This window comes from Nestor notabilis, unplaced genomic scaffold (genome assembly GCF_000696875.1).
Source record: "Nestor notabilis isolate BGI_N333 unplaced genomic scaffold, ASM69687v1 scaffold10018, whole genome shotgun sequence".
NCBI lineage: Eukaryota > Metazoa > Chordata > Aves > Psittaciformes > Psittacidae > Nestor > Nestor notabilis.
Window position 1 is genome coordinate 5253 of NW_009939600.1, and position 13401 is coordinate 18653.

The 13401-nt window shown below is 43.0% G+C and overlaps 1 protein-coding gene across 1 annotated transcript in view; it reads right to left on the reverse strand.

Moving 5' to 3' along the window:
* Positions 1-4011: 4011 nt before the first annotated feature.
* The window catches only part of LOC104409920 (neuron-specific protein family member 1), a 21964-nt gene continuing 12574 nt past the window's right edge, over positions 4012-13401 (reverse strand). Inside the window, exons 3-4 of the mRNA XM_010019949.1 lie at positions 10596-10706; positions 4012-5404 (exon numbers count right to left, since the gene is read on the reverse strand). Coding sequence (XP_010018251.1) covers positions 5204-5404; positions 10596-10706 — 312 coding nt within the window. The 3' untranslated portion in view covers positions 4012-5203. The remainder of the gene's footprint in view (positions 5405-10595; positions 10707-13401) is intronic.

Sequence of the window (13401 nt, forward strand, 5' to 3'; positions counted from 1 at the left end):
CGGGAGCCCAACAGTGAAGGCCACTCTTGGCAACTTCCAGGTGAAGCCTCTCCAAGGCTGGTTTCCTGGTGTTGGGGGTTGGTGTCTCCAGGGTCAGAGCACCCATGGCAGGCTGTTGCTGTGGAAGCCTTTTGAGTAGCGCAGTCCCAGGTTGGAGAACCTGCATCTGCAGGAGCAAGCAGTGTTTGCACTAGTGTCTAATGGAGTGTTTCTGTTCTTTGCCCAGACAAATTGAAGGAAAAGTGGTGGAAATCTCCAGATTGCAAGAGATATTCACTGAAAAAGTCTTGCAACAGGTCAGTATAATACTACACCAGCAAGTACAGCTGGGGGGTTTTATTGGGGGTGTTTTGGTCTTGGCTTCATGCAAGATACAAGCTGAAGATTTATTAATCTGTGATGCAAATGTGAAGGAAAAGATTTCTGATTTTCAAATGCAAAATCAAGACTTTTACTGTCATTACTTACTAGTCTGTACTGGGGATTGAAAATGCAATGTATGTGTTAGAATGACCCCTCTGCCTCAGAACCAGTGTCCTGGTTAAATGGGTTATTTCATAGCATCTCTTCTGGAAACAGTGGCACCTCTTCCAAAAGAGCTGGTGAAAATTAGACAGGTTAAATCTGATTCTAGATAATGGGAAGACTTCCTGTCGGTCTGGGTGGTCTCTGTTCAGACTCATAAAATCACAGGTAAAGAAATTACAAGTTAATTATCTCTGTACATTTGCATCTCTGAGACTAAGGTGTCTGTAATTCCAGATTTTAGAATTCTGCTTGTTGCCCAAGTCTTTGCAAGTGGTTGTTCCCCTGGCATTCATCACTGTTTCTCATTTTTAACAGGAAACTGATATTGACAATATCCATCAATTAGTCGTGGGTGCAACAGAGAATATCAAAGAAGGCAATGAAGACATACGAGAGGTAACGTCTCGCAGTTGTGTTCTAAACTCACTTGTTTCTCTTTACTTTCAGCTTTGTCCAAGTGTTGCTTTTAACAGCACCTGTGAGCTCACCCACAGCACTGAGCAGTGCGTGCTGGGGTGTCGAGGCACAGTTTGGGACACTGGTACAGGTTAGTGAGGGCTCTTGGTGGTATTGCTTATCTCACCGACCATGACTGAAGGACTCCACAGGCCAGCAGGAGCTGGAGCATCTACCTGGCCTCACCTAACAGAGGGTACCTGGCATGAGCTTAAGCACTTGTGGAGTTTGATTAAAAACCAGAAAGGGGGGTGAGGAGGGTGGGAATTGCAGACTATGAATAAAGGACAGTGCTGGAATTGCTGAAGCTGGAGTTAAATGCTGAGCATCAGCAGAAGAGTCATCATGCTGAAGCCATCGCCCATGCTCCTGGCAAGCTAATCTATCCCACTGTCTTACTAATTAGAACGAAACGATGTTTTCTTTCAGGAACTGAGATTTCAGTAAAAACAGACTTCCTGAATTAGGCTGCTGAGTAAACAGCTCAGTTGTTTGGTTTGCTCCTTCCTGAAAACTCATCCCTGAGTCACATATTCTGTGTGTAATCTCCTGCTCAGCTCTCCTGAGAAGAGCATCAACTGTGGCATGCAGTTACCTTTGCCTCATTTTTCACATTTGTAGGTAGAACTAAGTTTCCTAAACCACACTGAGGAACAATAGAGAAAGGTGATAAATACAAAACTTTGTCATTTACATTAGTGTTTGTGTTGCATAAAAAAAAAAAATCAATCCCATGTGTAAATCTGAAAAATGAAAGTCAGGTCCCTGTTCTGTGCTAGACTCAATGTTGGGATGGAGAAGCCAAAAGAAATACTTGCTCTGAGACCAAAATCCATGACTGATGGTGCTAAACCAACTCCAGAAACTGTTGTTGGGTTTGGGGTTTTTCTGGGGTTTGGGTTTGGTGTTGGGTTTAGTGTTTTTAGGCAGGTGCTGTTCATTAGATTGGTGGAGGCCTGATTATGTCTCACCACAGACTTTCACTTTTGGAACTTAAAACTACCGTTTTAGCGTGTACGTTTTGATGTAGTTCTTAATGCTTTGAGTTCCACTCAAAATGACCTACTTTAAGTTTTTGACATAAAGTTCAATGTGACAAATCTGAAGAGGTGCAGCCAACCTGACTCATTCACCTGAAACTGATGGCGAGCTCTGCTCTTTCTCTTGTGGGTGAGAAGAAGGAAGCCACTAACAGGCATCCTGGGTTGCCACTGCTGAAATGCCGCTGTGTGTTTACTGGTGATGGTAACAGAGAACCTTTTCCTCACAGGCCATCAAAAACAATGCTGGATTTCGAGTATGGATTCTATTCTTCCTTGTGATGTGTTCATTTTCCTTGCTTTTCCTGGACTGGTATGATAATTGAAAATACAACGCTGTCTCCATGCTTTGTTTATAGCTCTTTGGCTTCAGCAGAACAGGGTACATGGCACACACCTGCCTGTTCTATGCAGGTTTTCGTACTGCTATGGTGGGACTATTTTCCAGTAAATAAACATGTATATATCCATTAGTGCAGAGGGAGCTGACAGCATTCATTTTAAATCCCTTTATCGAACATTAAACCACACTTAATCCTGCAAAGAACACAGAAACCTTTGAAGGAGCTGATAAGAAAGCTGCAAGCTGGAGCACAGCTAAGAAGAGAAAATAAAACGATGCTGGTTTTATCATAATCACCCCCACATCTGTGATGGTTGGAGTCCAGCTCCCCGTGTGCAGACCAGAGCAAGAGAAAACTGGTACTGTGCAAAAGCATCTACGCTGTCTCAGGCTTTTATTTAATCACACCACTGCAGTACATAGTGATTACTTCGCACATGTATGACCTCAACTTCCCATCCTCTGAAACTACTCGAGTCAGAGAGCAGGCTGATTTAATAGTAATAATAATGGTAAGAAATCAACTAAAGAGCTTTACTTCTAGGCAAAAAGAGAGAATACAACACAAACAGATTGTGCAGTGAAACAGATGTGCTGGGGTATTGGAACAAAGCCCAAGGAGCCAACATTAAAGCAAAACAATTCAAAGTACTAAACTTGGCAGCGATTTGTTAACCAAGATAAAAAAAGGTCCCAAACCAACTGTAGACAAGAATCAATAAACTCTCTCCTGTTAAAGCAGAGGGAAAATAGGTTAGACTTCACAAAGCATAAGCAGTCTCTTTCTCCTAGATTGTAAAGCTGAGCGTTTTTTAACGTTTACTGTTATCAGAGAGAGAAATAAGTTGTTTCTCATCAGTATTTACTTGTGCATTAAAGTTTTTATTGTACTAAATTTAAGTGGGGGGATAAGATGTCTCAGTAATCACTTTGATGTAGGATGGTGCTGGGAAACAGATCTTTCTATCTTGTAGAATCTGAATGGCCTCTAAATACGTTGATACGAAAGGTGTGGTTTGCTCTCTCTCTCCTGAAATGTGTATTTCTAGACGTTATACACAACAAGCAGCAGCACCCTTATTCCTTACTTTGCAGAGTGAAAATGTCAAAAGTTACACATGAATTAATGAAATTTGATCCAGCATCTGCCTATTGTAAAATGCAGACATTGTAAAATGTGTTTTGAATTTCTTAACATTAGACTGAAGTTTTTAAATTCAAAGAAAAATTTGGCACATAATTTATTGCTTTTGATGACTTAATAAAAAGCTTTTTACACATCTGGTGTGTAATGCACATTTCATATCAAACCTAGAGAATGAAGTAATAATGGTTATTTTAATGGTATCAGTAAGAAAGGTGGTTGATAAAGCAATTCTACTGGAGAAAAATAAAAGTAGAGCTGACCAGATCTTGAGAAACAGCCCATACTGAGGTTTTACCCTTCCTTTTGATGTAGTCTCTCCCAAAAAGGAACTTTTGACATCTCCACTCCCCCTTGTCCCATTCACGTGACATGAACAGAAAGGTGACTGGCTTGCCCAGATGCTTCACACACTTATTTTGTCTAACTCTTAAATTAATAAGATGTCTTTTTTTGTAATATATATTTAAGATTTATAATAAAAATGAAAACATGGTTTCACACAAAGAATAGATAAGTCTGTAATTACAATGGAACTTCTGCGTGCATCCACAATACTATGTTCTTCTACGTCTTTTCCCCTCCCAAGCCATCCGTAAACACTTCTACTCTTCACTCTCTTTCACATGTAGCTTTAAAAGACCTACTTGTGGTACTCGATTTGCTAGCTTCACTTGTGATGCTTTGTGGTTTAAAAAGTATCACACTGCAAACCATACATAAACTGAGAGCTCTTTCCAATCCATAGAAAGGGAAAATGTTTATATAATAAGAGAGAAAATTTAGACATATTACTCCCTCAGCTGCATCCAACAAATTACATGGCGGGCTACATGTACTGTGCATAGGCTTTCTGCCTCTGAACTGTGATGAAAAGATGTCATTTCTCATTAGGACATCAGGTCAGCCTCTATTTTACACTATCCTCAACATCCATCACTAAAACCATCTGTGTTTTCCATGACATCTACCTAGTTTGTGTTTCAGTGCACATCCGTACCAAGCTGCTAAAGCCACAGTGGAAATGCAGTTAAATCCTGTCGACAGCAATAATAAAACATTGAGCATGCCTTGTTGCGGAGAACTTCATCATCACTTACAAAGAAACAACAGTAGAGAAAAATGTAAGAAAAATGCTACCTGACACTTTCTTTTCTCCATACAAGTCATTACATTATGCCCTTGACATCAATGCTGACTCTCATTCTCACTTGAGCCAAAACTAAGTATTAGATACAGCTTTGAGCTGAAGAAGAGATCACTCTGGTTATGGCTGGGGTGTTTCAGTTTGCAAAATGACAGAGAATAAAAAAATTCATAAATAAAGGATCAGTTCAGAGAACAGAACACGTGATTTATCTAAGGTCCAAGCCCTGGAAATCCAGTGACAAAATCTGCCAGTATCCAATGAACTGCAAGAACATACCTAACATTGGGGGTTTGTTAACATTGAAAATGGTGTCAAAGCTCTAAAGCGATGCTGATTGATAGGCACCTTGTCTTACGCCCATGAATGTTCTGCAGCAAGTTTTTGGTTTTTTTTGTTTTTGCAAAGCAGTATCAGCAAACAGAAGCAATTGCACCATAAACATGAGTAACCTCTAAATTATCCATAATTATATTTAATGAAAAGTTCCTTAAAGTCCCTTAGTTACCTTCAAATGACATAGTGTTACTAATTAGTGGATCATACTAAGCCGATTTCTCCGCGGCTTCAGTCTCCTGTTCCGATAGTTTCTCCTCTGACAGTACTGTCATCCACGGGGACACCGAGCGCGTGATGGTTTGCTTGGCCAGATTGTAGTGGTTTATGACTGTGTAAAACTTCCCTCGAGCACTGGAGTCTTGTTCAGAGTAGTAGTTTTCCAACCCAGCTGGAATGCATTGATTATTCTGAAAGGAAAATCCATCACTTAGATTACAGATACAGCCCCGTTCACACACTGAACGTGATTCAGTCAGGTCTGGTTTGGTTCCTCTTTCCCTTTTAGTCTAAGCCAGCATTTACTTTCTGTGAGTCAAGATGCAACATAAAGCAATTAACTAGTGTTGTCCTACTGTGTTCAAAATGTTCTTCCCCACAACCCTTAAACAACTCGTGCATTTGCCAGCAAGACCAACACAGGCTTATGTGCCAGAACCATTAACACACAAGAAACGTGCTTGCCTGAACTTGATTTTAAAAGTACTGAATCTCCAGTTCCAGCCATATTTTGGGATGTTTTTTTCCTCCTCACCTAGTTCCAAGTGTTTGCTCTACAATTATAGCTGTCTGTATCCTACCCTTGGATTAGCTTCAGGCACTTTTATACAGTGTTTTCAGTCTAAGGGACAGAAATTAATACAGATATATTGGTGCCAAGGTACACAGTTTTATAGCCCTGTAAGAAAGACATACAGGGAAAACATAGGGAGTAGCCGAACTGATGTGCAAGTGTGTACACACATACAAAATACTTCACCCTTATTGTCAAAGATGTAGCCAGCAGCAGGCTTTTAAAAAGCTATCTTTAGCCATGGGACTGCATTATGTGATTTCCCAGAAGTGTAAGGGCACTGAATAGGAACTGCTGGATGCTCAGAGCTTTTGAAAGCGAAAGATGTGATTTAGAGAGTAGGATCCAAACTTTGCTGTCATCTTCAAAACCAAAGGGAGTGCAGTGCATTAGTCAGCAGGTATCATCAAGCTGCTGTTAGGGGATGATGCAGTAAAAGCCTACACAGCAGCTACTTGCACTGAAGGTAAAAAATGACTTGGGCATATCCTATGACACCCGCCCCAGGTCTTGCTACAGACAGTGATGGGTCTCTCTGCAGGTCCCCTGCCACATCTGCCAGTCCAGGCTGCCTGGCCTGATACCTCCATGTGCTGAATGGGCCTTCCAAGATACAAACTATGAGTAGCTGCAGCTTGAAGAAAACTAAGTTTAACCATTTCTACTCTGACTGTTTTATAAAGAAACGTGGTGTTTGGTCTTCCTGCTTCCTGCACTGGCAAACTAAATTTATAGTTTTATAGTAGCACAGCTACTGTGAACTGCTGCAACTTGGCAAATGGAACTTAATGTTGGAGATTTCTGAGGACAAACACACATGCAAGATTGTCAAAGGATTTAGGACCAGGTGCTATCTATCTCAGTGTGTCCACATTTACTTTTGGGTTGACTCTAGCCCTTGTCAGAAAACCAAAAGAGCATAAATAAGCGCCAGTTGAAACAGTTTGAAATGGTTTAAATCATAAAGCACAAAATTGTGCCTTAACATAAATTTTGAATCCCAAAGATGTTAGTGAACAGAGTATCAAAAGGTATGAAAGAAAGAAAGGAAGACTTGCCAAAACAGGAGGCCTGCAAGCAATGAACCTGCCTGCCCTGATGAATACACGTGACTGCTGCAAGCAGTCGCTGCCACGCGACTGACAGCCCTCCCACAAGTTACACCTCCTCAGTGCCAACCTGCTCCTGTGACAGAAGCCTTGATGCATGTCAGACTTGCAACAGTGCTCCAGGTTACCACCACATCCACCCAGCTTCAGTTTATCTGGTATCTTTTGATAAGGAAGCACAAGGGCAAATCCTCCCTCAGGGTTTTGTTGGAAGCAGCACTACAGAGCAGGCAGGATTTCACCCTGGCTGAGCAGACACCTGTGCCTATTCAGCACTGTTTGAGTCCCTGTGGCCATAACCACTGTATATGCCAGCTGCCAGACTGGGACATAGATTTAAGTAATATAATCCAGGAATCTGGAGTAGAGTTACTTGAGATGAATGTTCCCCTTCATCAACCATGCTGTCTTCTGGAAGTATTATCCATGCTTTATCTGGGAGAGCTGACACTACTCTGATGTGATAAAATGACTAAGTAGGTAGTAGTACAAACCATCTTTGTAGTGATTATTTCGCCCAGTTATGGGATGCAGTCACAATTGTAAATATTTAAAATTGATCAATCCATTGACCTAATAAAATCTGCCAAGGAAATTCAAGCAAATATAATTATTGGTGCTGAAGACAAGCCAAGATTACTGCCAGTCTAAAAGAATGCCACAGAATCTTGTGTTGCTTTTAGAAGCACTTTGCTATGTAACAGGCTAAATGACTCAGTAAGCGGATTTCTGTATTCACAAACACACACAACATCTGACCGAAGAGCCCAAAGAAGCACACAGCAGTTGCCGTCCTGACTGCATTTTTGCTCCTGGGATTTAATGCTTCTAGAAAAGATGGGAAACAGCTCCCTTCTGCTCAGTGCTCCTTGTGCCCTGCTCAAGGACAGCCCCTCTGCTTCACTCCCAACCAAGGCAAGCCACACAGCACTGGGAGTGACTGAGCAACGGCAACTGGGACCAACACTCATCCTGCTGCTTGTCTGATACCTTCAGCTTACACAGAACATCTCTCCATCCTTTTTGTTTCCATGGTTCCCAGGTAAGAGGAGTAGTAAGGAAAGCCTTGAGGAGAAACTGAGATGCTCCAGGGTGAGCTGCCAGTCTCTTGTTTCTTTCACAACCCTTCTATTTCAGAAATTAGTTATGGGTTAAGGCCTTTGAGAAAACCCACTCTGTGTCTGGCTGTGTTATGATAACTCCTTTTGTTCCTTTGACATGAAGACTCCAGTGGTATTCACTTATAAATAGTATCTTCTGCCACATTAACTTTGCTGGGTCAGTAATTCCAGACTTGATGGTGTTGTCTTTAATGCACTGAAATTACTTTGCTGTACTGGCCATGAGTCTGACAGAATGCAGGTGCCTTGGCAATGAAAGCTAAAGGGTAACAGCTGTAGTCTGGAGCATGCTGAAGCCCTGCAGAAACTCCGCCAGGATGTAAGTGCACTCAGGTGTTTGAGGAAAACTCAGGTGAGTCACCAAGAGCCAGTGAATATCACATCAGAGGAATGAGTGATCTACCCCACAGCAGTACTAGGGCTGCGTCAGAAAGCTTGAGCAAGCACAGAGTGGAAGCTCGAGCAGTTTGACTTTGCTATACAAAGGAAGATGAGCACCTTTCTAAACACACCTTCAAGCCCTGGATGTACAGGGCAGCAGGAAGGTTGAAAACACTGAAACCTTTGGAAATGCTCCAGGTATGACAGCATCAAGGCAGAGAACAAGTCTGACTCAGAGCTACCGTACATCAGCCTTTATGCAGAGATTCCCATGGCACCAGGCTTCCTGAGGCAGGGGGACACCTCTGCCCTTACCCTGGAAATCACATCAGCATCCAAAGCCTGAGGACATCTAAGATGGAGAATGTTCCCGAGTCCACATGAAGCATAAAGCCGGTCCACAGAGACATGGGTCGCAAGGTGACAGATGTCATCTTCATGTCTCTTAGGACGTCTGTGCCAAGCTCTGACATAACACACTACAGACTCTCCCAGAAAAAAAATTGCAAAGGCAACGAATACAAGTTCATGTCAACACTGGTAGTTTCAGGCCTTGTGTCATTTGCTAACGTGTTTATCCTGTAAGACTTACTTAAGAGTTACGTGACCAAAGATGCTGGGTGTCCTTGCATTATGCCATCCTGCAGCTAGGAATCAGCCTTCAAAAATCAGACACTGGGAGAGTAACAGTAGCACAGCCCTGTGTATGTGCTGCACCTTAAACACAGAGCATGAGCTATGGGACCCTCTGCCTAACCCGTAACACAGGGCCCTAAGGACAGAAACCCCACCAGACTGTTCCCAGTGCAACCGAAATAGAGCTAAGGAACTGTTCTCTTGTTAAGTATTTGTAACACTGGGAAGTAGAGAGAAAAGAAGCCAAAAGGCTGCAACTCAAGGAAGGGACAACATAGTATGAAAGCAACCAGAAGTAGCAGGCTGTTATGACAGGAATAAGTAACTGGCCATTCCTGTCAAGTCAGGATCACATCAGAACAGGCTCAGTAGGAACATACAGTCCGTATTCCAAACTGCTGAAAGCCCAGAGAAAGCTTAGAAAAAAAAGGCTATAGTCCCACGAGACATGAGCACAGAGGGGTTTCAGTGCTTGTCTGAGACAACACAAGAAAACAACAGCAAAACCAAGCACTGCATCTCCCGAGTTACCTCCAAATATTCTCACCACAGTATCTTTTACCCTTGATCCAAGGCAAAGCAGTAACCTAAAACTGAATGCGTGGAGCTGAGTTAATAGAGCAGGGCATCACTGATTATAATTCTGGACTAGATTCTTGTAAGATATTTATATGCCTGAACGGATAGAATCAAAAATCCTAAACAGGATCATCAAGGGTGCTGAGGCAGCCATTCCTCCTTAAGTCCTTCTGAAGACACAAGGTACCCATTTGATTCATTACATGCCTAAGTATTCTTAACAAATTAGAGGGAAGGATGCCATCATCACTGCTACTTTTCTGTCTAATTACAGCCAAGCTCAACCCTGCTGAATTTACAATGGAGAAATCAATGTTACCTTGCTGACTTTCAGGCCCAGTCACAGCTGAGGAGCCAGCACTCATATCTTGCACAAATGAAGTGCTCTGCAGCCTCCCTCTTGGTTAGAACCAGAGGTTTTCTCTGATAAATGTGTTTTCCCTTTTTTTGGCATCCCTTTTGGCCCGTGGCAGTAGGGCTCTGAGGTCACTGTTCTAGAACAAGTTCTTTCTACAAAAATAACCCTGAAGTCAGTCTGCTGCTTCTAATGAGAACATCACTCTACTGGGTTTTTGACACATATTCCAGAGTGATTCTTTCTCCCCCCTCCAAGTTTTATCATTCTCTTCTTTCCTAAGACACATGAATTTAGAGGAACAGCAAAATTAACTCATATGACCCAGTAAGTGAGGGCTTTGTCCAGACAACTGCAGGTGAAGCAGGTTTGAAGGACACTAGTGCTGGGACTTCTGCTGTATTTTCAATGTTGAAAGCATCAGCAAAATAACAGTGTTAGGAAAATTATGCAGTAGTACAACCTCAATTATAAATTAAGCAGAAAGAAACAGCAGGAACCACAGTAACCTCTGTAAACAACCACAAGTTGCTATGCAATACAGCAATACAGATCAAGGTTATATAGAAAACAACACAGAGACTATGACATGCTCTCCTATATTTCTAGAACATGGATGCAATTTACCTTGAAAACAAATCCTTCTGGACAGGTATGGTCATACTTGTAAACCTTGTAGACTACCAGAAATACAACACACGTTAAGAATGCGAGGGCAAAAAGGACCAGCACAGTCACCTGTGAAGGAAAATAAAACATGCTCATGTTAGTAATGCACTGCTAATTGTATTGCTGTTTGTCACTGTTGGCAACAGAAGCCACCTGTGAGTGCACTTTACAGCAAAATCAAGCAAAGGATTAAAAACAGCTGCTTAATTACTGAGGGAGAACAGGGAAGCAGCACCTAAGTGCTTCTACCTCCCCCTTCTCTGAGAAGGAAGCAGATTGTCTGCTCAGAGGCCCCTTGCCTCTGTAGTGCAAGGTGGTTTTGGTTGCATGTTTGTTCAGTGCACATGAGGCCAGAAGGACACATGGAGGTAGCTTGGGTCTGCTGCTGTTTCAGTATTCGGATGATGCAAGTGTAAATCTAGTTTATGTCAGCTGGTAAGTGTGTTTGTTTTCCCTGTGCCTGTCCCACAATGGACTCAGGTGACAGCGCTTTAGCACAGGTGTCATCCAGATAATGAAAAGGTGACTGCAGCAGGACATGGAAAAAGTAATGTCTGCCCTCTCTTGTTAGCAAGGCAGTTTGTTGCACCTGCTGTGAACATAGAGATAGCTACACCAGGAGTCTGCATGCTCCATTGCTCAATGCTCCTTAATTTATAGGTTAAAATAGTACTTCTTTGCCACACAGAGATCATACAGGAGTAGCTCGCTGCCAGATCCATAAGGGAATACACCATGTTCAATACAGGGCTAACCTCAAGGAGTTCTGTGGCACCTCTTTCCACAATGCTCACAGAGAATCATAGAATGGTTTGTGTTGGAAGGGACCTTAAAGCTCATCTAGTTCCAAGCCCCTGCCACAGTAGGGACACCTTCCGCCAGACCAGGCTGCTCAAAGCCCCATCTGACCTGGCCTTGAACACTATATTACACAGCCATTACAGACTGCATTACATGGCACTGACTTTCCACCATGTCCATAAGCACCCCTCTGCTCTTGACCTTGGGCTGGAGGAAAATCCAAGACACACCTGAAGCTGAATCTACAATCAATGTCAGTCTCAAGCCAGCCTTTCCCTGGAATAAACTTGGAGCAGATGGAAACCGGCAGCCTTTTAGGCGAGACCAGAGACACTTGCCCACTGACAAGAGAAAACACAAGACTTTGGCCTGGCAGTTACACTGCAAAGCTCCCTAATTCAGACCCATTTGCTCAGGTGTGAGCTGAGCAAACAGCAATCTTTACCTGGGAGAGTGTCCATAGCTGTGTTTTTAGAAAGAACCCAGCATGTGCTACAGCATAAGAAACAGCAATAAACAGAAACAAGCATGACTATGTGATTAATTAATTAAAGCAAAGTATAAGATAATCTGAATTTTGAAGGAAGAGGAGTAAGCCAGTTATATACATCTTCTAAAAAGAGAACTTAGGCACATGAGGGTCGATCATGCAAACAAGAATCATCTGCTACTTGAGAAAGCAACAACAAACAACTTTATAGCTTTGCCTCTTGGTAAAAAGCCACCACACAGGGCCTTTATGATAAACCCCAGAACTAACAGGATCTGCAGCACTGCAAACTGTGTGTGGCAGTGGGACTGAAGAACTGAGATGGAGCTTTAGGACTTCTCATGCTGGGGAAGTGAAATTCACCATGGGCAGACAACAGCGAGTGCTGCATTTCCTGGCTGAAACAAGGCTGGGGAGTTTTGTGTGCTGCTTGAAGCCAAGGATTTTGTAAGGATTTTTGACAGAAAATAAGCACAAAGAGGAGGGCTGGAAGAATTACATGTCAGAAAGTAATTTAGCATAAGAAATGTAGATGTTAATGTAACAATGCCCATTTAAACAAGACAAGGAGCAAAGGACCTTTCTGGTTAACAGTATCATCTTCAGCTTCTCAGAACAGTCACTGGGTTACAAAAGCCTCACACTGACATCAGTTTTCAAACCTAATTAGTGTTTCCCCAAGTTTGTTACTTATTTGCATGCACAAAGGTTAACATGGATCACTCTGTCTTGCCAACCTTCTATTTTCTGCTGTTCCTTGTCTTAGGACATCCAAGAGCTCCAGAATCCAAGAGATAAAGCACATTTTCCTTTCTGGTCATTCTCTGTGGCCCAGTTTAATAATGAACAACGCACCCCACCCTCCACCTCCCCCCATTCCTAGCCAAACTATGCCCTAGCTCAGCCCTTCTCATGTGCTTTTAATCAGGCCTCTCCCTCTTCTCTTCCATGGTTGTTTGGGGCCTCTTCCTGTGTTTCCTCAGAACACCCACCCACATGTACAGAGCCCTTCACACTCAGGCTTGGCCCAAACCTGGCATCCCACCTTCCAGCATCTTCCTCTCCCTACAATTGTAACAAGCCTTATTCTCTACTCTACCCCCAAAATTTTCCTTGTACTCCAGGCTCTAGGAAAACTCACCTCTAACCCCTAAGCCTGCAGTTCCCACCTGGGGCTCCTCGTCCCACCTCCCTGTCACCTTGGTGGTTCCCTAAATCCTGCTGTGCCGTATGCAGGGCCTCAGTGCAGGTTCACAGCCCTGCCTAGGTGTGGCCACAGGCCCAAGGCTGCCTTTCCCACCGAGCTCCAGCTGCTGCTGGGCAGTGTAGGAAGGCGAGGAACCAGAAAGGAGCCAGAGACTCCTCCCCAAGCCACACAGCCTGGTCCAAGTTGCAGGTTTGGGTCATTCACTTCCTAATGATTCAAAGCATGTGTTACGTTGTTCCTTTTGCTGTGACAGTCACTGCTCTTTC